The sequence below is a fragment of the Euleptes europaea genome, chromosome 16 (assembly GCF_029931775.1).
Source record: "Euleptes europaea isolate rEulEur1 chromosome 16, rEulEur1.hap1, whole genome shotgun sequence".
Classification (NCBI taxonomy): Eukaryota; Metazoa; Chordata; class Lepidosauria; order Squamata; family Sphaerodactylidae; genus Euleptes; species Euleptes europaea.
The window spans coordinates 29,427,007-29,450,188 of NC_079327.1; the positions used below are offsets into that span (position 1 = coordinate 29,427,007).

Sequence of the window (23,182 nt, forward strand, 5' to 3'; positions counted from 1 at the left end):
TTTACCAAGAATTATACCGCCCCTGGTTACGCAGGGTTACATGAGAGGCACTCAATTCATTCATGATGTGGACAATGGACTCTGTACGGTATGCTGCAATCAAGTAGTTAAGCAATTAGCAATAATCACCTTGAAAAAAAGATGAGCAGAAGCCTGGCATGATGCATCTGTTATTAGGCTGTCCATTTCTGACTACAAGTGGGTACATTAGAAATGTGAATGGTTCGTGACATCAAATATTCCTTACATACAAAGAGGCCATTCAAGGCTATCCTTCCCCAACTTGCTAATATTGTATTTTTAAGGAATATTTGAGGTGCATTTAAACATTCCTTACCCCTCATAGCCTGAAATGATACACACAGCCTAGCAGCAGATATCACATGTGGCTAGTAGGGATAAATTGCTTTTCATTTCATTCCAATGGAATGTTGACCATTATCGCTAGGGTTGCCAGGTTCCCTCTTCGCCACCGGTGGGAGGTTTTTGGGGCGGAGCCTGAGGAGGGCAAGGTTTGCGGAGGGGAGGGACTTCAATACCATAGAGTCCCATTGCCAAAGCAGCTCTTTTCTCCAGATGAACTGATCTTTGTTGGCTGGAGATCAGTTGTAATAGCAGAAGATCTCCAGCTAGTACCTGGAGGTTGGCAACCCTAATTATCACTGAATGGCTATAGTTGAATTTCATAGGAATCTGAATACAAGCTTCCACTCCCCCAACACGACTGTACATTCCTCAAACATTCTCTTCCCAGATAAAACTTTTGTACTCTTGTTTCATTCGAAAGCTGGAGGAACGAACCCATCCAACACATCTTATAATCAAACACAACAGTTGATTCCTGCTCCTAGGAAATTAATTTAGAGAATTGTGCGGGGACATTTTGTTGCCCTTCTTTTTCCCAACTAAATGGCCCCCAACATTTCTTTGTGGCATACCCTGTTGCACTGTAGGGGATGTGAAAGAAATGCTTCTCTTCAGTTGGCTTACTGTCAATTGTCCTCCGCAATGGATACTTCTGGGCTTGAATCAATATCACTGAAGGCCTCTCGATTTGTGAACGTGGTGCTCAGAGTCAAGCTGTGCCGAGGATTCACAGGGGCCAGCTCATTGAGAATTATATTGTCATTTTTCACAAGTGTTGTCTTGTCCATGTTCTCCTTGCTGTATTTTGCAATGACGGCATCCAGGAAGTCTACTTTTGGTGGCAAAGTACCACTTTCAAACAAGTATTTCGCTAAGTAGGATACTCCAATGTTAGTGAAGAATGAGGTGAGCATGGCCAGAGTCTTAAAGGGAAATCTCTGGATGTAAATGTTGTCAATGTCATCTTTGTACCAACCTGGATAGAAAATTAAGGGCTGCAAGTAGAGATACGGTTCTCCTCCTGTAATTCGGAGTAGAAAACCAAATAAGTATCCTACAATAGCACCGTAGGTGTTGGTTCCTTTGATAAAAAGAACACACAAAAGCTGAGGGAAGATGATGATGTAAACCAGGTCAGAGCTCAGGTACCAGAGTCCATAAACTGACTTAGCAAGCAAGGCCATTGCTGTCGCCGATGCTCCAAATAAAAAAATGGTGATCCGCATGACCCAAACTATTTCCTTGTCTGATGCCTGTAAGATAGAGTGTTGCTTTGTTTTGCATTTCTTCCACTAGCTTTTTTCAACCACAAATATAGGATTATACAAATTCAGCTATAGTAAAACTAGATTTATAATAAAGCCAATTTAGCTGACCTAATCTAGAATATACATGATCAAATTAATCTGGTAAAATCCTGACCACTGGTAAACCCACTGTCCAACAACACAGAAACACAGAGATGTAAGACTCATTCATTTACTGGAACTCATTCATAATACTACTAGACCCTGATAATTCAGCCAAGATGGATGTTCAGAAATATTACAAGTATCTCTCTCCAAGTACTGTAACATTTCACATGAACCCATAAGCTGCCTTATCAGATCATTGGTCCATCAAATTCAGTATTATATACTCAGAATGGCAGCAGCTCTCCAGGGTCTCAAAAAGAGATTGATCCTTTTAACTGCAGAGACCAGGTATTGAACCTGGGACCTTCTGCATGCCAAGGAGATGCTCTACCACTGAGCCATGGTCCCTCCCACTTCATTGGTGGGGGAATTGAATATTTGAAACATGCTCCTGTTAATACTCCTTGAATTGGCAAAACTTGCATGTTAGGAAGAAGACTGGCTGAAACACTACTTCACTGAGATGGTAGCATTCCAAGTTAGGAAGGTTTGAACAGCTTTCAGTAATTCCATAGCCCCATCTGTTCCTTAAGTAGTACAGTCCGAGGTGGGCTGTACAATAAAATATCTTTGAACACACACTCCATTTTTTAAACTATCCTATATTAGCTGGACTGTTTTTATACGTATTCTGGAGGGAGAAAAAAGTACTTAATGGTGGATGAACATTTCCAGTTCTGCACATATCACGTGGGAGAAAAGCCTAGTCTTTGTTGATTTTCAGCCGCATCAGACTGTGCATCTATCAGCATGAAGGTGAACACACATGAAGTTCCCTTTTACAGATTCAGATGGTTAGTCTATCGAGGAGCTTTTCCACACCGGCTTTTGCTCTAGCTTGGCTTCTTTACTGCATCAGTTTCCCCCCTGTTTTACACATAGTATCATTTACTGCGTCATCGCTCTTTCATTTTCATTTTAGACTACAGCAAACGTGGTCTAAAAAAACACAGGGAAAACCCAAAAGAAAAACTAGGAGAGTATTGACCAGCAAAGAAGGGGGGAAACCAATACAGTTAAAGAGCCAGGCCTGAGCAAGAAACCCAGTACAGAAAAGCCTACGGTCAGTGCTGTGTTCTCTGACTGGATTGCTACATTATTCCTTCTGTTCAGACCTATCTGGTATGATGATGCACTCTATCCACTATGCTTTCCTACTTGAACAACATCACAAGCTGTATAATGTAAGTAGACTGGAAGAAGATCCTCCTCCAGAGAAGGGGTTGGGCTAAAAGATTTGCCACCTTTTTCAATGTAAGCCAAAATAGACACCTCTGTGTATAAATGTAGTTACTCCCAATCTAACACGGATCAACCGTATAAAGTATAGCTAAACAACAGACTGTATTATACAACAACATTGACAAGCACATACAAAAAGTCCTATTTCTTAAGCATAAAGACACAAAGTCACAATATTCCAAGATTTCCAAAACTCAGTAACCTAAAGACAGACAAAAAGTCCAACAGGTACCAATTCAAGGTGTTTTTCTTCTTTCAGGTGTGGATTCCAGGTAAGTATTACTCAGTCCCAAAGCAGGGGATCAAAAATGAAGAGGAAGACAGCCGTTTCAGTTCTTTATCAGTTCCACTTCACCAACCTTATATATCCCATCTCTTATTTCATATTAAAGAATCCATATCCAAGAATCCTCCATAAGGTTCCTTCCCAGGATACCAACAATTTTATTTCTTAACAGTCTTCCAACTGTATCCTGAGAAGGAACCTGTTGGAAGACTGTTAAGAAATAAAATTGTTGGTATCCTGGGAAGGAACCTTATGAAGGATTCTTGGATATGGATTCTTTAATATGAAATAAAAGATGGGATATATAAGGTTGGTGAAGTGGAACTGATGAAGAACTGAAACGCCCGTCTTCCTCTTCACTTTTGATCCCCTACTTTGGGACTGAGTAATACTTACCTGGAATCCACACCTGAAAGAAGAAAAACACCTTGAATTGGTACCTGTTGGACTTTTTGTCTGTCTTTAGGATAGTGAGTTTTGGAAACCTTGGAATATTGTGACTTTCAGCCCATTCCTGAGAATTGGGCTGAAAGTTCTTTGGAGGCGGCGTAACCTCGCCGCCAGCATAAGTGCGTGTAACCACGCGATTACACACACTTACGCTGGCAGCAAGGCCAGTCCCGCTGGCGGCTGAGTGCCGCAGGACCGCGCCTCACCCCTCCACGGCGTAGAGAGGCTGCGCTGGCATGGGGGGGCCTTCCAGGGGCATTCCGGGGGGGAGGAGCCACCGGGTAGGCAGCTTCCTATCCCGTTTCGGCCCTTGCCACCGGTGCCGGGAACAGTGGTGCTGCACCTGCTTTTTAGCAGGTGCAGCCTTGCTGTTCCCTATGGGACAAAAAGCCCCTGTAAAACAAAAAAAAAGCAGCAAAAAGGCTTTTTTTTTGCGGCGTGTGCAATTTGGCAGAGGAAGAGGTGCCGCCGCACCTCTTCCCCACTGACTCCGCACGCCGCCATTTCAGGAATGGCCTGTTTGTGTCTTTATGCTTAAGAAATAGGACTTTTTGTATGTGCTTGTCAATGTTATTGTATAGTACAGTCTGTTGTTTAGCTATACTTTGTATGGTTGATCTGTGTTAGATTGGGAGTAACCTTTTTCAATGTGACATTGCTCACTAGTTGTTATGGCCTGTTCCTTTGCACCGCGATCCAGTTCCAAGGCATAAGATGGTGGTTCACCACCCTATTGTTCGCATTCAGTGAAGCAAGTTTCTGCTAGGAGCAGTGTTTAGATATTACACGAGACTGAATTTATTAAGATTGTTTGGGCTTTTCTGTGTCTTAACTCAGCGTGAGCTTTGGGTTTAGACACCCTTCCTCTAACCACCTTTGTTCCTCATGGATGTAACACTGTACATGCAGACTTTTACGCCACCACTAACTATTGCAGTGTGTGGGGTTCTTTCATTTGTCTTGCCTTTCAAGACTTAAAATTGATTAAGTACACTTTTCCTTCTGTACCTGGTAAATATGTTATCAGCCACTACCTACAAATTACTATCCTGACTCATAATGAAAATTTGGTTGTAATTTAACCTTACACTTTGCCGAAATGAAAGTTGATAAATATTCCGTGCGAACATGGAGCTTGCTGATAAGATGGACGAATCGGCTGATGACATTACAGCAGCTGACACCGCCCCGAGGCCAAAGAAGGAGATATACACTGGACAAAGATACTGGAGGACAATTGGTAAGATCATATCCGCTTCATCTTTTGTTTTGGGATCTATCATACCATATTCAGTCTGGTTCCAATCTGTAACACAAATATACATGTGTTGCCAGGTTTGTAGGTGCCATGTACTGGAAAAATTCCAAAATTTGCACTCAGGTTTGTGAAATGCAGATACTTTTAATGAACAACACAAAAGTGCATGTCCTTGCTAATTTTAATTCATTTTGCTACCTATGGGGAAGGGCAAAGACCTATGGAAAGGTACGAGAAATCTTGGTCAACCCTCCACCCCTGGTTTTTGTGATTTCAGCTGGCATTGATATACATTTTCAAGCCTATATTTACAAACTTCATGGCTAGAAGCTTGCTATATATAAAGCCAAGTTCTATATCCAATGCCAAATTCACAGTTGTATGATTTAACTGCAGTATTTACAGAAAACATTCAGCCCTTCATTGGTACACACCACCCTGTGTAACATGCAACATTTGTTCCAAAACATTTTGATTAATATTTTTCCATGACAAACTAAGTCTGATGCAGACTTTTTTTGTGTGCTAAAGTTCACCCAATCATTGGGCAAAGAGTAAACAAGGGCTTTTGCATAGGGCCAAGCAAGACCATACATTAGAGATCTATGGGTGAATCTCTCATCTCTTTACATTTCTATTAACAGTGGTTACAAGGACTCCCTGAACTGAATCAGGATGAAGGAGCTTGGAAAGGGATGCTTATTGCTTCCCATGCAAATCATTCTCATCCACCAGAGCTGCTCTGTGCCTCAGTGATGGAAACCTGTGTTCCCTGTGAGGGAAATAGAAGCTTGATGAGTGGGGTTTACATCAGGAAAACAGGAAGGGATGCAATGGCTCACCCCTCCCTTCTATGGTCCAAATCCTGTTTGCTACTCCATCTTCCCCACTAACTGCTACTATTTATGGTTAAGAGATGGAATATTCAGTCTCCTATAGACATTTTATCTACTTGGACTTACAGCTGCTGAGGTTCATCCCAAGACCCCCTGCTGAGAATGTCTGTTTCCCTCCCTCCTTATTCTAATTCCACATGCTCGATTAGGACAGATATGTCTTCTTTTCTTCAGTGTCACCTTGCTCACTGCCCTGGACTCCAAGGGCAACCAGGGCCCCTAGCTCCTCCCTTTCAGCAGCCCAGATTGTACCCTAACTTCGGTATCCTCTTCGATAAACCATTGGGGCATTCTTGTTATATTGGGTGGATTCTTTATGAAGCACCCAGTATGTGAAAGCTTCTTCACACATTGCTTTTAAGATTTCAAAATTTTGCATTCAGTGCTGTAGTTTATATATAATGAGTAGATAGATATATAATAAAGTGCAATGCTTAAAAGATCTCTTATCTTTCAAATGTTCCAAACAAAAAGAGACGGTAGAAGTACTGCAAAAGATATAACAACTTGGTTGACATTAATAGCCTTTTGCTTTAGAGTAAGTCTAATGGTAGCGGCTGCTTCAGATATCAGTGATTTGGACAATAGCATACCTGTTGATGCTCCTATTGCACCAATGAGTATTGCCGGGAGTGCCATCACAAGACATCCGAAAGCTGCCAGAATTGATAGCACTTGAGCATACGTAGCAGATGAAGAGGAAAGGACTCGCTGAAAATATGCTTGCCATGGGATTCCCCCTAATATCTGTGGATACAATAAGCAGATCACTCCATCATTTCTGGCTACTACAGGTCTTTTTGAGATCACTTTCTTAGCCAGTATTCTTCTCACTCAATATATTTTTCTACATCCAGTCACGACATGCAATAATTGTACATCTGCACCGTCAACACGAAGAGGATTTCATACTACAATGTATACTGGAAACATTACAGTGGAGTGGGAAAGAAACACTGTCCTAGTTTAGCTAGATTTGCTCTAGAATTAGTTGAGGAAGAAACACGTGTATAATTAAACACAATGAAGCCATCTAATGCATTCTCCCTACCTGTTCAATCCAACCATTCTCAAGAGTCACCTGCAACACAGTTGTCTTTCAGCATTTTATAGATGTTTCACTATGACAGATAACTGTTGTGGCAAAGTTCAACTAAAAGTTACTACCCCATTTGGGCAGTTCATTGAGCATCTTGTAGTTAGCCATTTTTCTAATTGCAGAATTCACCATGTAAAACTGTGAGCAGTTACATTCTGGTGGTGGAAACTGCCATCAAGTCATAGCCAACTTATGGCAACCTTGCAAAGTTTTCAAGGTAAGAGATAAACAGAAGTGGTTTGCCATTTCCTGCCTTGCATTGTTACCCAGGACTTCCTTGGACTCTTATCCAAGTACTAAGCAGGGCCAACTCCACTTAGCTTCTGAGATCTGATGAGTTCAGGCTAGCCTGGGCCATCCAGGTCAGGGTCAGTTACATACTAATATCCCACTTTTCTATTTCCTTTATAAATGTGATAGGAGTGCTCACTTACTAATAAGAGGAAATTGTCAAGCCATGTGTAGATGTCAGGGGTTTTAATAAAGCCAAGCCAAGGCTTTTGGTATACTTCATGGACTGCTGTAATCCCAATGTCTGTCACTGCAGGATGGTACATTGCAAACGGAACACTGATCCACTATAATGGAAAAGCAGCAATTGAAAAAAATGGTGCTCAAGAGGTCATGAACAAAAGTATCAAACCCTTATTCAGTGATTGTATAGCAGTTCTCCAACTCCAAACATAGACGTATGCAGTCAAGAAAACAAGGGGCTGGATTCTGTCATTTTACTTGTTGTTTAGAGTTGCTAACAGTGCCTTGGCAAATGCTGAGAGATTTTGAAGGTGGTACCTGGGGAGGATGTGACATCGTTTCTGTGTAATGTTCTAGAAATTCCCCCTAATCTCTGGTAAAGGCCATAGAGATATGTAGAAATTCCTAGAGCATCACCACGGGGCATTTTCCCCCCTACTTAGTTTACTGAAGGTGGGATATTGAGGCCAAGGGCAGGGGTCTACCAACTGTGGAAGCACAAATGGCAAGCCTAGTTTAAGTGCCTCTAGCACAATGAGTCTTCCTCTAACATAAGATGCTCTTGCAATGCAAGAGTGTCTTACATGAATGGAAGGGTCCTTGCGCCAGAGGAATATATGGGTAAAGAGAAGATGAAATTGTAGGATCCACTCCAAAGGAACTACCTTTTCTGATGATTTCAGACCAAAGAAAACTTAGTACATAAAGTACATAAGTACATCAGATTAGTACACAAGATTAACATGGAAATTGCAAATGAATGTTCTTTAACTGGAATGTTTCAAAGCTGAGCTTCTAGAGAAAATGGGAGCCAGGAGGAAATGTTCACTGTTCTCCTGCTGACCCATCCCTACCAGACAACAAAGAAGTAGTATGTTCCAACTATTACAACTGAAGCTTAGAATAAGACTCTAAAACAAGATGTTTGGTTGTTCTTTATATTAAAGTTGATTTAATTTAAGCAATTTCTCATTCTCAAATTTTTCATCTTTGGACCCAAACATATCATAAGAGATGGGTCTTCAGGTAGATGGACCAGAACTGTTTGGGGCTTTCCTTTCTTCCTTTCCTCTCAGAACAATTTCCGCTCCTCTCACCGTAATCATAGTTTACGGTATATCAGTAATAACCTTAATCACAGTTAATGCTAATCCCTGTTTATTCAGGATTTGAAATAATAGTTCAATGTTGGTTTCAAATTAGAATTAAACAGGGTCCCTACTTAGTGTTAACCGTACGTATGGTCAGTGCCCATCTAGCCCTGTGGTTATAAGTGTAAGGAGATAGTGGATCTCCTATTGTGTGCACAAAGCCTTTTTCAAGTCAAAGAAGAACCACCTGCTCATTGAAGCTGTGAGGTATCATGGGATTACTTACATCCCAAATTGAACTCTGTTCTTCACTGCTGGATGGCAAAATATAAAAATTGGAATTCTTGTTGTCGGGAGAAAGGTATTTTACTTTGGGAATGAGATGTACATAGGGCGCCATGGTTCACACCCTATCACTGCAAAACTACTGTGGTTCAAAAAAATGGAAACATAGTATTTAGAAACTCACCAGTCCTAGGAAAATGCAAAACAGCTGGACCACATCTGTATAGGCTACTGAGTAAAGTCCCCCCACCAGGGTGTACAGAATTGCAATCAGGGCAGAAATAATAACTGAAATATTGATGTTGACGTCAATGATCACACTTATGGTGGCACCTGCAGAAGAAGGTTTTAGGGGAAGGGAAATAAAATAAGGCTACTTTAGCCATTCATGCTTTTCAACTTTCCCCCCAAGATGGCTGCCTGATCCTTAGTTACAAAGTTGGCTTCAGTCTTTAGGACAAAAGGCCACTAGTTTAAGACAGACCCATTAACAATCTAGCCTGTGTACCCTCTGAGAATGAGGCTACACAATCTTTTTATAATGCTGGGGATTCTGGTGTCTCCTGTGAACTGCCAATGTGACATCTAGTGCAGGTCATTCTTGCACATCACACATAATATTTCCAAGCCAGCAGCAGCATTGGTGTAAAAGGCACTGTTGGTGTAAGAATTCTGCATGGAATCATCACTACTATGATACATCACCTTTGTGGGGGAAGTACCATGCAGAAAGAAGGAAGGGAGGAAAGATAAGAGTTGCTAGATCTGTTACAACACAAGTCAAATTGCCGTGGCAACAGAACTTTCCAAACTGTTCCAATACAATGTTAAGACTATTCAATTTACCCTGAACTATAGTATTGTAGCTGTCTTTGAAATAAAAAAAATGATCTAAAGAAGGTTGCAAGCCAGAAATATTGCATGCTGAGTCAGTAGGACAGCATACAATGATTGTACCTCCTGCCTCCTTTTTGTACCTGTTCCTTTGCTTACCTTCTCCCCACCTGCTATGGTGTGAAACTGGAATCTTGTTTCCTACCCTGGACAATAGGAATGGATGGGGTTGGTGGTGAGAGAGCTAGTGAACAGGACAGAACAGGAAACCCAGTAGCTGCATTGTCTCCTATTGTCTGAACGCTAGAGAGACAGGCAGGATCTCTGTTATGATTTGGTAGCCCCAATTTAGTTATCTTACAGCTAAGCCTCCCATAGCCCCCTTTAAGCAGAGTCATTAAAACTTCATATTCAACATGTCCTCACACTTCCTTCTCACTTATTTTGGTGTTGTGGGTTCATTCTCACATACTTGTGCATAACCTAATCTCACTACTCCTTTTCAGATATGGCAGTCCATGTTACCAGGAGGCTGCAACTGTGGGGAGATCCTATTGATATGTTTTCTGTAGGGTTGTGCATATTGATAAATCTGAATAGAAAATAAACCTGAAATTAGCCATTTTGGCAATATTCAGGTTTTGGTTTTACCGAATATCAAAACCTGGGAATAAAGCCAAAGCCGGATAGCTAATCGCCAAATCAGCTGAATAGGTATTCGGCTTTTTTGGCTTCGGCTTTCCCCAAGCTTTTCCCTATGGGAATGTTTTAATGAGCTCTGGGGGTGGCATTTTTGGAGGTAGAGTTTCCAAATTTTCAGAGTAGCTTCAAGAGACTCTCTTTGCATGAACCCTGATGTTTCGTGAAGATTGGATCAGGGGGTCCGATTTTATGGGGTCCGGAAAGGGTCACCCCCCCTCCTCCATACTTTACCATACTTCTCTATGGGGGAGGTGGGCAATCTCTTCTGGACCCCATAAAATTGGACACCCTGTCCCAAACATTACCAAACTTTGGTGTTCATGCAATGAGAGTCTCTTGAAGCTATGTTGCGAATTTGGTGACTCTACCTTGAAAAATGCCCCCCCCCAGGAGAATTTTTTAAAGTTGTACTTTTCACAGTCTGTAATGGCCGTTTCCTCTTCAACAAGTCATGGGAAAACTCAGTTTCCCATGAATGGCTTGCAATGGGCCTGTGCAATTGTGCAGGAAGGCTGGCCTATTTAAGGAGCATCTGCAGCAGACCAAGCAGAATGAAGTATCCCTGTCCAAGCTGCATGTGAGAGTGGAGGGTATGGAAAGGTGGAGGAATTAGGTGGTACAACCCCATGTCTTCTTCAGTCTGAGGCCTTGTGGGCCCTCCTTAGTGGGAAAGGTCATAGTGTAGGGTTGCCCAGTCCCTCTTTGCCACCAGTGGGAAGTTTTTGGGGCAGAGCCTGAGGAGGAGGGGAGGGACTTAAATGCCGTAAAGTACAATTGCCAAAGCAGCCATTTTCTCCAGGTGAACTGATCTCGGCTGGAGATCAGCTGTAATAGCAGGAGATCTCCAGCCAGTACCTGGAGGTTGGCAACCCTATCATAGAGGGACAAGGGCAATGTGACCTTTATGAGTGGGAGCATCAGAGTACTGTTGACAGGCTTATGGTACTTGTCATGGTGACATCTGAAAAGGGCATATATGTTTGATGATTGCATTGACTAAACACATGGACTGAGTTCATTGAAAAAGCCTTGCTTCTGAAGCGACATGTAAATTTTATCTTTGGTGTGAGATTAGCGATGTCCCATTCACTCATGCAAGCCATCAGTGGTGGAGAGATATGTGTGAAATCAGCAAGTAGGAATGACAGTGAGCTTATGCTCAGATCTGCAGCTCTCCCTGGTCCTAACTCAGAGAGAACTTCAGTCACTCATTTGTATTACCCTGGTGCCTATAACTGAAAAATCTCACATTGTTCCTAGTTCATAAGTTGCCCTTTTGTGAACATAACATACTTAAAAGGCATTTGCAGTCCTCCCTTCCTTATTGTGAAACACCACAGAAAGCCTTCTCCTAAATTGAGCTATGCACAAAAAAGAATGCATATTTTAAATGCCCTGAAAGTTGTTTAAGCCACTCAGTTCCCATCACCTCAGCGTGCATTTTATTCTCAGACTATTGAGGCTTTGCAATAAACTATGGTTAAAAGCTCCCCATTGCTTTCCAGCTAATCAGAGCACAGCTGGAAAGAAGTTTGATTATTTTTTTATTTTTCAAAGATTGCACTACCAAGCAGCTTTATATGTACCATCAAGTATGTGTGTTTGTGTGTTTTCGCCCAACTTAAAGTAGCATGTTACAAAGACCACTTTCAGTTATTTACCAGCAGAGCTCCCCTCAATGCTAGAAGAGCTTCCAGACTTATTGATTGCACCAGAATTATGTCACAGTTGCATCAAGGACAGAAGTTCAGAGATTTTTAAATGAAATTTCTGGGTAATTATTTTGTATGTGAGTTTTTGCCAGGGCTATGTTTCTTTCCGAGAACATATTTTAGATCTTGTGATTCAGCCTGGAGTTTCACTAGTACCAATTACTCACTCTCTTGGCTGAAATCCAGCCTGCTCGGTGGACAATCCTAACACATCTGAAGATTACATACATAGTAATTTACCGATACTTTGCATACATGAACCTCAATAAGCACATAAGACCTGAGTCTTAGGACCCCAGTATGTGTGTCTATGCCCATATCACATGTTACTTCTTAAACTACTGAAAACACCCCCATATATTTCTCTACCATACATACTGGACCACCAGCCATATTCCTAGGCTGGTGAATTGATATTTGATCTCTAAATTAGTTGCTCTAACTCAAATCTCAAAGCAACGTTTTTCTTAGTACAAATATAATTTTAAATCTTACATATTGTGTATTATTTGATTTATGTAAGCAATGTATTTATGAGCAATAATTGTAGCAAGGTCTTCTATGAAAATAAAACAACACTGAAGAACTGAGATATTATTGCTTGGTTTTGAGATCTTGAGAGCATTTACCATAAATGCTGAATGGCTTAACATACACAAGTACTATTTCAGCTGCAACCCAATCACTCAAATCTCTTTAAAGTTGAAATGAGTTGTATAGCCAAAGCCTTTCATAACCAATCTCTTCAAATGTTACTATAAATAAAAGCAGACCCAATATTTCTATGCAGCATTTTACAACTAGGCTCTCAACAAACAAGTATCACTTCATTGTTCTTTACTTTGGAGTCTTTGAGCAAGCCAACTAGTATTTAAATTAGGTTTTTTAAATTTCCTGACTATCTCTAACCACATGCTAGATACACTTCGTATTCTGAACGCTTTACACCAGGCGAGACCAACGTCTTTATTCATCAGGATGGATGTCATCTCCAAAGAGAGATGTCCACTTGATTATCCCTGTTCCAAACAACAGAATTGTGATAAAAAGTTTATTGTCTGTGGCTGAAGGACATCACAATCCACCATACAAAACATTAAAATAACATAAAATATCATATAAACAGAATTATCATCAGTATTCCTTACCTAATGCAGAGAAGATGGCTGCTGCCCAGAACATTTCCCCCATTAATGCAGGTATGAAAATCAGCCCTCCCATTCGTTTTCCATAAATTTGCTGAAATGGGTCCAACATTGTCACATAGCCTTTGGAACGCATTGGCTTTGCAAAGAATAGGCCACCTGTAACATCAGAGGGACCACAGTGATCTCAGGGTCCTTCTCCAGCATTCAATATACAGCACCACATCCATACAAGTTGCAAATATTCATTGGAGTATAACATTTTAAATTTAATTTAGCACCCTGAACATTCAAGACCCAGGTCAGAGCCTTATGCAAGCAAGGCCTTCCTCAGCATGGACAGGTACAGATATTCCTCTATCAGAGGCAGAAAAACTAGACATGTTTATTTGGTTAGTTTCCCCCTCTCTTAAGACCAGTGCCAGGAACACGTTACACTCATGTTAAAATCCTTTGATGTCCTAATTGGTTGTACTGTTCTTGGGGCAATCATAAAACACAAAATCAAGTAAATTTCAGAATCTGGCTCAGAGGCAGCCATTTACATCTGATCATATCGTAATCGCAGGCTGTGATCCATCAAGCCCATCATAGCACTGCCAGGAGCTGTTCTCCCCCCTAGTGCTGATCCTTTCCCATTTCCCAGTTGCTTCGGTTCAGAAATTCATCTACATGAAAGGAAGAGGATATGGAGAAGCAAGGGGGTTTAGTCAGTGTAACTGGGTCAGAGAGCAACCATCCTTGGCTGATATTTTAACTATGCCATTTCAGACTTTAACAATTAGCTTCATTCACAGCTTTTGCTTACCTACAACCAGGCTAAGGGCATATCCAATGGGTGCCTGAGCCCAAGCCAGTCCGTATCCTGGCACATACACAGCCTCTGCTGTCCCATTGATGTAACCTCCTCCAACCCAGGTGGCTGAAGAAGAAATGGAAGAACTTTAACACATACAACTGAGTGAAAGAGAAAGACGATAGAACATTGGTTTTTGCAGCTAATACATCAGCGGTAGAGAGGGATACGTAGTGTAATGTACATATCAGCTAATACATATCACAGTTACTTAATATGTACATTTATATTAAAGGGCTAGTGGATTTAGGCATTCTGAAGAACCAGAAAGAAAGAAAATGCAAAATACAGACTAAAGAAAAAGAGTCTTGACCCTCCATCCAAATGTTTGCTGTGGTATCCTTTTTTAAATTCAGTTTCTTGGCAGACAGATTTCTGAATTGAGCTATGCCTTTATCCTAACATGAGGAATGGTAGCATCTGTGATGTAACCCTCTCCTGAGCAGCTAATGAACTGATTCTCAGAGGTTTGTCTATCAACTGGGGAATGCGGAATACTCCAAGGCACCTCATAAAAGCGTTTTTATTCACACTGGGCAAATACTACCACAGAACAAGTTTATCTGGATTTATTTTTTCTCTCTTTCTCTGAAGCCTGGCAAAAATTCCCCCTGATTTGTTTATGATTTTATGGAATTCATGTCCAGCAATGATTTTACCTTAAATCAATTTTTGTGCAATAATAAAGTGAACAGTTTGGAATGAATCCCAATTTTAAGACATCTGTATTTTTATTTTTATTTGGCAAATTTTTTATTTTTATTTGGCAAATTTCATTGCCAAATTTTATAATTAAAATAAAACTGCCACATATTGGATGTTGTTAGGTATTTACTTATTTACACATACACACCCGGTTCAGAAGCACTTCTAGCAATATTGCTGTAGACCCTTCCACAGAAAAAGCACCACTACATAGCGATAACTCCTACTTGAAGAAATGGGCTAGTCCATGAGAGTTTATATGGGAATAAAAAGTTTTTAGTCTTTGAAGAGCCACAAAATTCCTGTTTGAGTTCAGTGGCAGAACGTAAGCTCTGGATGGCCATTTATGCATGGCTGTTTCCTCGCGGTCACCCCACTGACTACTTCGGGGCTTTGCCTTGATTGTGCATGCATTTTCTAACCGTCAGAGGTCGCCTCGCTCTCCCCTGCATTTCCATGCATTTTGCACAAGTTTTCTGCATGCTGGCTAAATACGAATCCAGAAAACATGGGTAAAATGCATGGAAATGCACGAGGAGAGCGAGGCAACCTCTGAGGGTCGGAAAATGCATGCATAATCAAGGCAAAGCCCCGAAGTAGTCAGTGGGGTGACCGCAAGGAAACAGCCATGCATAAATGGCAGCTGTCTCCTTGTCTGATCTACAATATCTCAACTGAAGCAATATCAGGAGTGTAGGGCAAGACCTCAGACTTTGGAGAGCTTGATATAAAATTCAGTTTCAGTAGCAGAATTAGGTACCCATTTCGTTACTGGGGAAATATATATATATATATATATATATATATATATATATATATATATATATATATATATATATATACACACACACACACACACACACTAATAAAAGTGCAGCTGGTTGGTGGTTGTTGTTTTTTTTTTAAATGTAGCTATTGATCCTGGATGACCAAACATGTACAAATAATATAATTTGCTTTAATGTCTCTACTGTATTACTGAAATAAGTCAGGTGACCATATAATAAAGCTTTAGTATAAGACAACTAGTCTCAGTGAGATTTAAGTCCAGTAGCACCTTAGAGACCAACAAGAGTTTCAGGGTCTGAGCTTGCGAGAGTAAAATCTCCCTTCTTCAGACCCAGCTGATGGGATTCTTGTTGAGACATAATGCGATCAATATTTTGATTTTGGAAAGGTTTCCCCCGATACTGCCACAATACAAAGTATCGGGGGTGTGGCGGTATCGGGGAAAACCTTTCCAAAATCAAAGTATTGATCACATTATGTCATAGTATGACAGTATCGGGGGAAACCTTTCCAAAATCAAAGTATTGGGGGAAACCTTTCCAAAATCAAAATACTGATCGCATTATGTCTCAACAAGAACCCCGTTTCATTTTTCTCTTTAATACCATATCCCCCAATGGTTTAAATTCTTGTTTAGATCTTTCTAGCTTTTTGTAATTTATAAAGGGATTGTGAACAGTAAGTTTACTTGTGAGTAGTAAGAACAGTGCTAATGGACACAGCTGCTGGCAATTAAGTGGTTAAATTAGGGGTGTTCCCCTTCACAGTAGATGACTCAGCCAGCCATCTGCTTCTATGTAGAAGGTATACACCTTATGCTTGAAAATGGTATGTTTTACTTTCCTTACTCATAATAGCACATCTTTATAAATAATTGTACATATGCATTTTGCATTTAGATAACTGGCATATTGAATTTTGTAACTTTATTATGTATATTGAATTGAAGAAATGTTATGACACAGCATGTAGTTTTTCAGTACCAGATCTATTATGTATTTTACAGAGCACATTTCAAGCTTTCTCATCATCTCAGGATTTCCAAATTTGATGAAGCTGGAGCGAAATGGGATTTTTACTGGAAACCCATCGTTGTTTTTTGGAATCTGAGGACATTTTAGAATACACAGTCTGATTATATTCAAAGTATTTGCTGCTTCAACTGCGAGTTGAAATTGTTATTGTGTTAACTTCAAGTCATTCCTTCCAGATATTGTGTATTGAATGAACACAGATTGTGGTATAAATATTTACCAGCAACTACTGGATTTGTGGCTGTAGTGCTATTTTGCTTTGTTAATAACCCCATTTTGGCACTTCTTGTTGAAAACTTACCAAACCTCCAGGTACTAGCTGGAGATCTCCTGCTATTACAACTGAGCTCTAGCCAATAGAGATCAATCCCCCTGGAGAAAATGGCTGCTTTGGCAATTGGACTCAAAGGCATTGAAGTCCCTCCCCAAACCCCGCCCTCCTCAGGCTCTGCCCCAAAAACCTCCCGCTGGTGGTGAAGAGGGACCTGGTGACCCTATGGATCACCCTTTTAGGCATTATAAGTTCCTGTCAAAACCCTTATGGGTTGCTTATGGGCAATACTGGTCCCAAATCTTAAATAAGATGTATTATTTATTAATACATTTGTATCCCTCCTTTCTTCTGTCATGGGAACCAAGGCTACAGTCAGAGAAGACCTCCCAGGTAGTGGCTCAGGTATCTAGACCTCCTTAGCTTTGACAAAGTTGCAGGATCCTGTGCTCCCCAATTATGTCCTGGCTCAGTGCTCTGTCCACACAGGAACTCAAATCAGATTATGCTGCCTATGCTGCTCACTGTTGAGAGCACCGGACCATTTGTCTGACTTAAGTATCACATGGTTCTTTATATCCTTATAGAACAATATGGTAAGAAAATATTCATAAATACCTAGCTGATTTATACAGTGGTATTTTGCAAAAGTAGTTAGAGGGAGTAGAAGCTAAAATGACTAAACTGAGGCTATCGTATTTTGGTCACATTATGAGAAGGCAAGAGTCACTAGAAAAGACAGTCATGCTAGGAAACGTTGAGGGCCGCAGGAAAAGAGGAAGACAACAAGAGATGGATTGACTCAATAAAGGAAGCCACAGCCCTCAATTGGCAAGACCTGAGCAAAGCTGTCAAAGATAGAACAGTTTAGAGGACATTGATTCATGGGGTTGCCATGAGTTGGAAGCAACTTGATGGCACTTCACACACACACACACACACACACATACACACACACACAGTTAGAAGGAGACAGTGGAAACAGGGATATTTTTTCTATTTAGGGGTAGCCAACACTACTTCCTATAATCAGATAGAAGACAGTAGTCAATTGATCAGCTTGCCAAAACATGCAGCATAACCCAGCTCCAAATGGTGGTGATGAATAATGGAGACATAGATGGAAAGGTTGGTTATAAGGTATTTACTAGGGTTTCTACCCTGTCACTTCATTATTACTCTAGTACTGTGCTAGAAGAGTGCCTTCGCAGCAGGTCAGTCTAGATGTTCTCAGGAGGTCCTGAGCGGCGGCGGCAGGTTACTAGTGTATTTTCCAGTGAGCTTTTGGTCTAAGGGAGTTTCCCAGCAAAAAAAAAAGACACAATTTCCCCCTTCCTACCATAACAATTGTTCTGACCTGCATAGCCCAGGGTAGCCTGATCTCGTTAGATCTTGGAAGCTAAGTAGGGTCAGCCCTGGTTAGTATTTGAATGGGAGACCACCAAGGAATACCAGGGTTGCTACACAGAGGGAGGCAATGGCAAACCATCTCTGAACGTCTCTTGCCTTGAAAACCCTAAGGGGTCACCATAAGTCAGTTGTGGCAAACAAACAAACAAAACCCCCAGAAAGGACTGTTACAGAGTACTTTCCCCCCAGTGCCCTAATAGTGATAGCATAATGGTGAATAAGAAAGAGACAATAAGGGGTTGGTTGGAGCACACATATGATTCCCTACCAAAAAGACATCCTAAGGCAAAATCAGAAGTCTGCCAGCTTTCTGCTAGCATTGGAATAGATGCAAGGTGATAAAAACCCTTTCCCCGACTTCTCTTTATGTGATGCTGCCTGATAAGATTGTGATATACATAAACCAATTGACTGTTAAGATTGCAAAGGGATAGCATGGGTAGCAGATGACCTTTTTTGTTGTGATGAGATTTGATTCTTGATCTTTACGACAGGAAACATGGGCATGATTTGCTGAAGAACTGTGCCCCTTATGCAAACTTAGAAGCTCAAGAAATATCGACAAATCTTTTGATAAACTTAGTTTTGTTGGTATTCTGTGCATATTTGGGCTACTTAAGAAATTCATTTTAAAAACAAGACTATGTGTGCAATCCTGAAGGGGGGTGCTGAATGCCCATAGGAGTTGGCGTAACCCCTACGCCAGCGACCGTGCCACTTGTGCCATGCAAACGGGCAAAGATGCCAGCGTAGGGCAACTTCTGCTGGCCCATGTGGACTGTGGTGGCAGCTTGGTGCTCGAACACTGGCGCAGCCTCCTGCCGGCATGTCCCGGTGTATCTCCCTGTGCTGAGGTCGTGGGAGGTGTTCCCAGGGCATTCCTGGGGGTGGAGCTGCCTTTAGGCATTTTGCCCTGGGAATGCCCCTCACTTTGTGGTGTTGCTACACCAACTATTTTGCTGGCATAGCCTAGCTAAAGGTAATGGGGCTATTTTTCTATGTTTTATTTTAAAAAGGAGTTTTTCACCTTTATTTTAAAAAGGAGTTTTTCACCTTTATTCTGGCCGGGAAGCCTCTGTGGAGGTGGTGTGGCTGCATTGCTCCCGGCTTCAGGAGTGGGCTTGCCCATCAGTAGATTGTCCGTTAAGCAATGGAAATATCAAACAGTAGAACTCCCACAGATCCCATTTTAATACTTTGCTTTTTAACATGAAGGAACAGGTAGACAGTGACACCGAGAATCTCATCCTACTAGTTTACTGACTTGGTTTTCCCATGCAAGGGATTTAAACAAATTGCTGAAATTTAGGCAGATGTCAGAGATTCTGTATACCTAATGGTTATGCAAGGCACACAACCTGTCTCCTGTGCCAGTTATTGCCAAAGAGGCATACGTATGTTATAGTATTCCACATACAAAGTAACTAATTACGGTACATATCTCATGTATCAGTGTATCCACAGATGGTGCTTTGAAAGCTTTAAGTTAAAATTAATATGTAAAGTTTCTCATGCACCCTTCCCAACATAACTAACTTTAATGTATAAACTGTAATTGTATTAACCATAGAGATGTTGCTGGACCATGCAGAGAGTGAATTGTGTCATTTTTTTGATTGTACAACATTCATAGTGCAATCCAAGGCAAAGTTACATCCTTCTAAATCAGTGCCATCAATGGGCTTAGAAGGATGTAACTATGTTTAGGATTGTACAGCAAATTGTATTCTAGGAGATTTCCCCCAGAAGATCTCAATTTTATTTTTTTTCCTAGAGATCTTAACTCAGAATTTTAACTTGTTCCGGATATAAAATTTCAACATAGTTTTCTGTGTGTACTATTATTAAGAAAACTGGTTATATACAAAATGACAGTTGAAATGCATCTTGTTGCTCTGTAAATGACCTGAAGCTAAATAATTCCTTCCTAATTCTGCTGTCAGGATATGACAATATTTTGGGGCCAGCAGATGCATTTAACTATTACTTAGGTTAAAAATGCTTATTTTTCTTAGTGATCAAGAGCACATTTTTTCATTTTCTGAGTAATTATTAACATAGCTAATTATAAGGGACAACTAATGGCATTCCTAATGAAATGGTCTGTAATATTTTTTAGAAACAGTAATTAATTATTTTGACAGAACTAAATGCATTTGGTCTTCCAAATGTCAGAACCTGTTCTTCCAGTCTGACAAAACAAAGATTATCTAACATTTTTTCACATATAATTGTTGCATACCAAAAAATCAATGTGGGATTAAAAGAAAGTTAACTATCATATGTCTGTAGCATTTGGATCTGGTACAGGATCTTGGAAAATCTAATATTTGATAATCACAGGAATTATGTATCTGGACGTATGAATAACAACAAACCAATGGGGAACAGCTCCACCATGAAATAAAGGCAGAATAAAGATTTTTACTCTTGGATCAAAATGTGGGGTTTAAACGAGACACATTTCTTGATTTAATTGATGTCCTAATCTAAAATTGAATGAAAATTTTCTTTAAAATCAACAAAATTAATTAGATTTACATCCTTACTATGTAATTTTAATGACACTGCTGTAAATATTATAACAAAAGGTAAATAGAACACTTAAAGAAAATAGTCATATGTGGGTAGCATTTTTATTCTGAACTGTACAGCCTTTATAGTACAAAGAGTGGAGTGTGTTTAGATCTAATAGCATTTTCTTACTAATCTAACAGTGCAATCCCCAAGGGGGAGCCTAAAGTGCTTAGGAGGCGGTGTGACCCCAGCACCAACATAAATGCCAGTTGCGCTGGCGCCAGGGCACAGGTGCTGGGGCAGCCATGGCGGTTGCGCACACCGGCGCACCTCTGGTACAAGGGCTTACGCCAGTGCCAAAGAGGGTGTGCCTGGGGGTGAGGCGGGCATTAGTCAGCTCCCCGAGCCCTTTCAGCACCCATATTTGCTGGTGCGAACTTACATCGGCAAAAACACAGGTGCAGCCCATGGAGTTGCAAACAGTGGTTCCACGGGGACTGTGGGGGAGCATCCATGTCCAGTTGCTCACTGTGGTGCAGCAAGTCGCTTAGGAGGCAGCTGGGCTGTGCCGTGGCAGTGTCATCCCCAGCCACGGTGCAGCTACTTCCCCCTCTGGATCGCTCTGTTAATGTTAGTTTGACAACAGCTACAATTGAAGGCCCCGCCATTAAACATTCTGGTGCATTATGACTCACCATTTGGCCCCACTGCCCTCTCTGATGTTATTGCTTAGTCAAGGAGACCTGCCATCATGCAAAAGAAAGCAGACCGCTAGATTCATCAGAACTTTACCTTCTGATATCAATACTCACAGTAAGGTTAAGAACTAGCAAACTATGCTAGCTTAATTGCATACATCTTGCATAAATTGCTTCGTTGATTGCCACACAATATGAAGTAGAACAGTTGGTTTTTATATGCCGACTTTCTCTACCACTTAAGGAAGAATCAAACCGGCTTACAATCACCTTCCCTTCCCCTCCCCACAACAGACACCCTGTGTGGTAGGTGGGGCTGAGAGAGCTCTAAGAGAACTGTGACTAGTCCAAGGTCACCCAGCTGGCTTCATGTGTAGGAGTGGGGAAACCAACCCGATTCACCAGATTAGAGTGCGGTGCACATGTGGAGGAGTGGGGAATCAAACCCAGTTCTCCAGATTAGAGTCCATCGCTCCTAACCACCGCTCTTAACCACTACACCATGCTGCTGAAACATTTGGTTAAATGACAATAAAGCTGGGACTGTGAAGTCCAGGTGTGATCCTACTGAAATTGATAGCTGTACATATTTGGCTCATATATAACTGAGTGCACCTAAAGTGGTCTTTGTTACATGGTATTTTGCATTTTCCATTCTTGTAAATTCTTCAGCTTCTTTTACTATAATATCGCACAACAGATTTCAGAATAATACAAGGAAAAATAAATGTTCCATATGACTCTATATTGTATGAGTGGCTAATTGCACTTTATTAGCTCAACAGAGGAACAGTGAAATTAATCCGTTTTTCCTCAGATATTAGCAAAGGCATTGAAAGAATAAGAAATATAGTTCATTTGTTAAATAATTTCTCTAATGAACACTAGGGGACTATATTATGAAAGTCATGGCTGTGTATCGACATTGACTTATTCATACTGCATTATTTAGAAAGGCCGGTGGGGTGTATTTTTCAAAGGCAGTAACAAAACACACAAGTATGTGATTCCTGATGGAAATACTCAGAAGCAACTGGTTGAAGGTTTTCTGGCAGGACTATTTTTGTAGTGTGCATTTTCAGTGAAAGTAGCATTTTGTGAAATTTTACACTTTGAAAAGGGCTACATTTGTATTTCCGTGCACAATAAACAATGACCATGGTCAACTAACAGATTAAAAAGAGAGAAGAACATACCAGTCATGGTAAATCCACCAACCAGCAAGCCAATATCTCTTCCACCAACTATAATAGCTTCACTACGATCTCCATCACTTCCAGAGTTTTTGGTTCTCCAAGCAGCCCATATTCCAACAAACAAGATTGCCAAGTAGAACACAATGATAGCGATCAGACCCTCCACGTGGAAAGCCATTTTGAAATCACAATGGTTGTTTGAAATGCTATTTCACAATATGAGTGCTAGGAAAAAGGTAATAGGACATTATATATTTATGGTGCATTAATTGTCCATGTTAAAAAAAAATAACCCTCAATGGTATTTACATGAGTCCAAATAAAACTAGAATGTTAATAAAACAAAACAAAAAAATCAGCATAGCTTCAATTTTTATTTTACCCTAATACCATTCCTTTATTTCAGATATAAACTTGTTTTTGTCCAAACCTATAAATCAAACAGTTGACT

The 23,182-nt window shown here is 40.7% G+C and overlaps 1 protein-coding gene across 1 annotated transcript; it reads right to left on the bottom strand.

Annotated features, from left to right (window-relative positions):
* Positions 1 to 928: 928 nt before the first annotated feature.
* On the bottom strand, positions 929 to 22,914 carry SLC5A7 (solute carrier family 5 member 7). Its single transcript, XM_056861858.1, has 8 exons — positions 22,732 to 22,914; positions 14,064 to 14,177; positions 13,259 to 13,414; positions 9,047 to 9,195; positions 7,447 to 7,590; positions 6,507 to 6,660; positions 4,848 to 5,065; positions 929 to 1,619 (listed from the first exon to the last, which is right to left on the bottom strand). Exons 1-8 carry the CDS (start codon positions 22,907 to 22,909, stop codon positions 993 to 995), a joined length of 1,740 nt encoding a protein of 579 aa, XP_056717836.1. The 5' UTR covers positions 22,910 to 22,914; the 3' UTR covers positions 929 to 992.
* Between the last annotated feature and the right edge of the window lie 268 nt (positions 22,915 to 23,182).

Bases quoted from the DNA above. Each gene is read 5' to 3' on its own strand.
- SLC5A7 (XM_056861858.1), bottom strand. From the start codon at position 22,909: ATGGCTTTCCACGTGGAGGGTCTGATCGCTATCATTGTGTTCTACTTG. The intron at 6,661-7,446 runs GTAAGTGAGCAC...TTGTATCCACAG, and splicing joins TTGACAATTTCCTCTTATTA to ATATTAGGGGGAATCCCATG. The intron at 1,620-4,847 runs GTAAGGTTAAAT...TCTATCTTACAG, and splicing joins AACTTTCATTTCGGCAAAGT to GCATCAGACAAGGAAATAGT.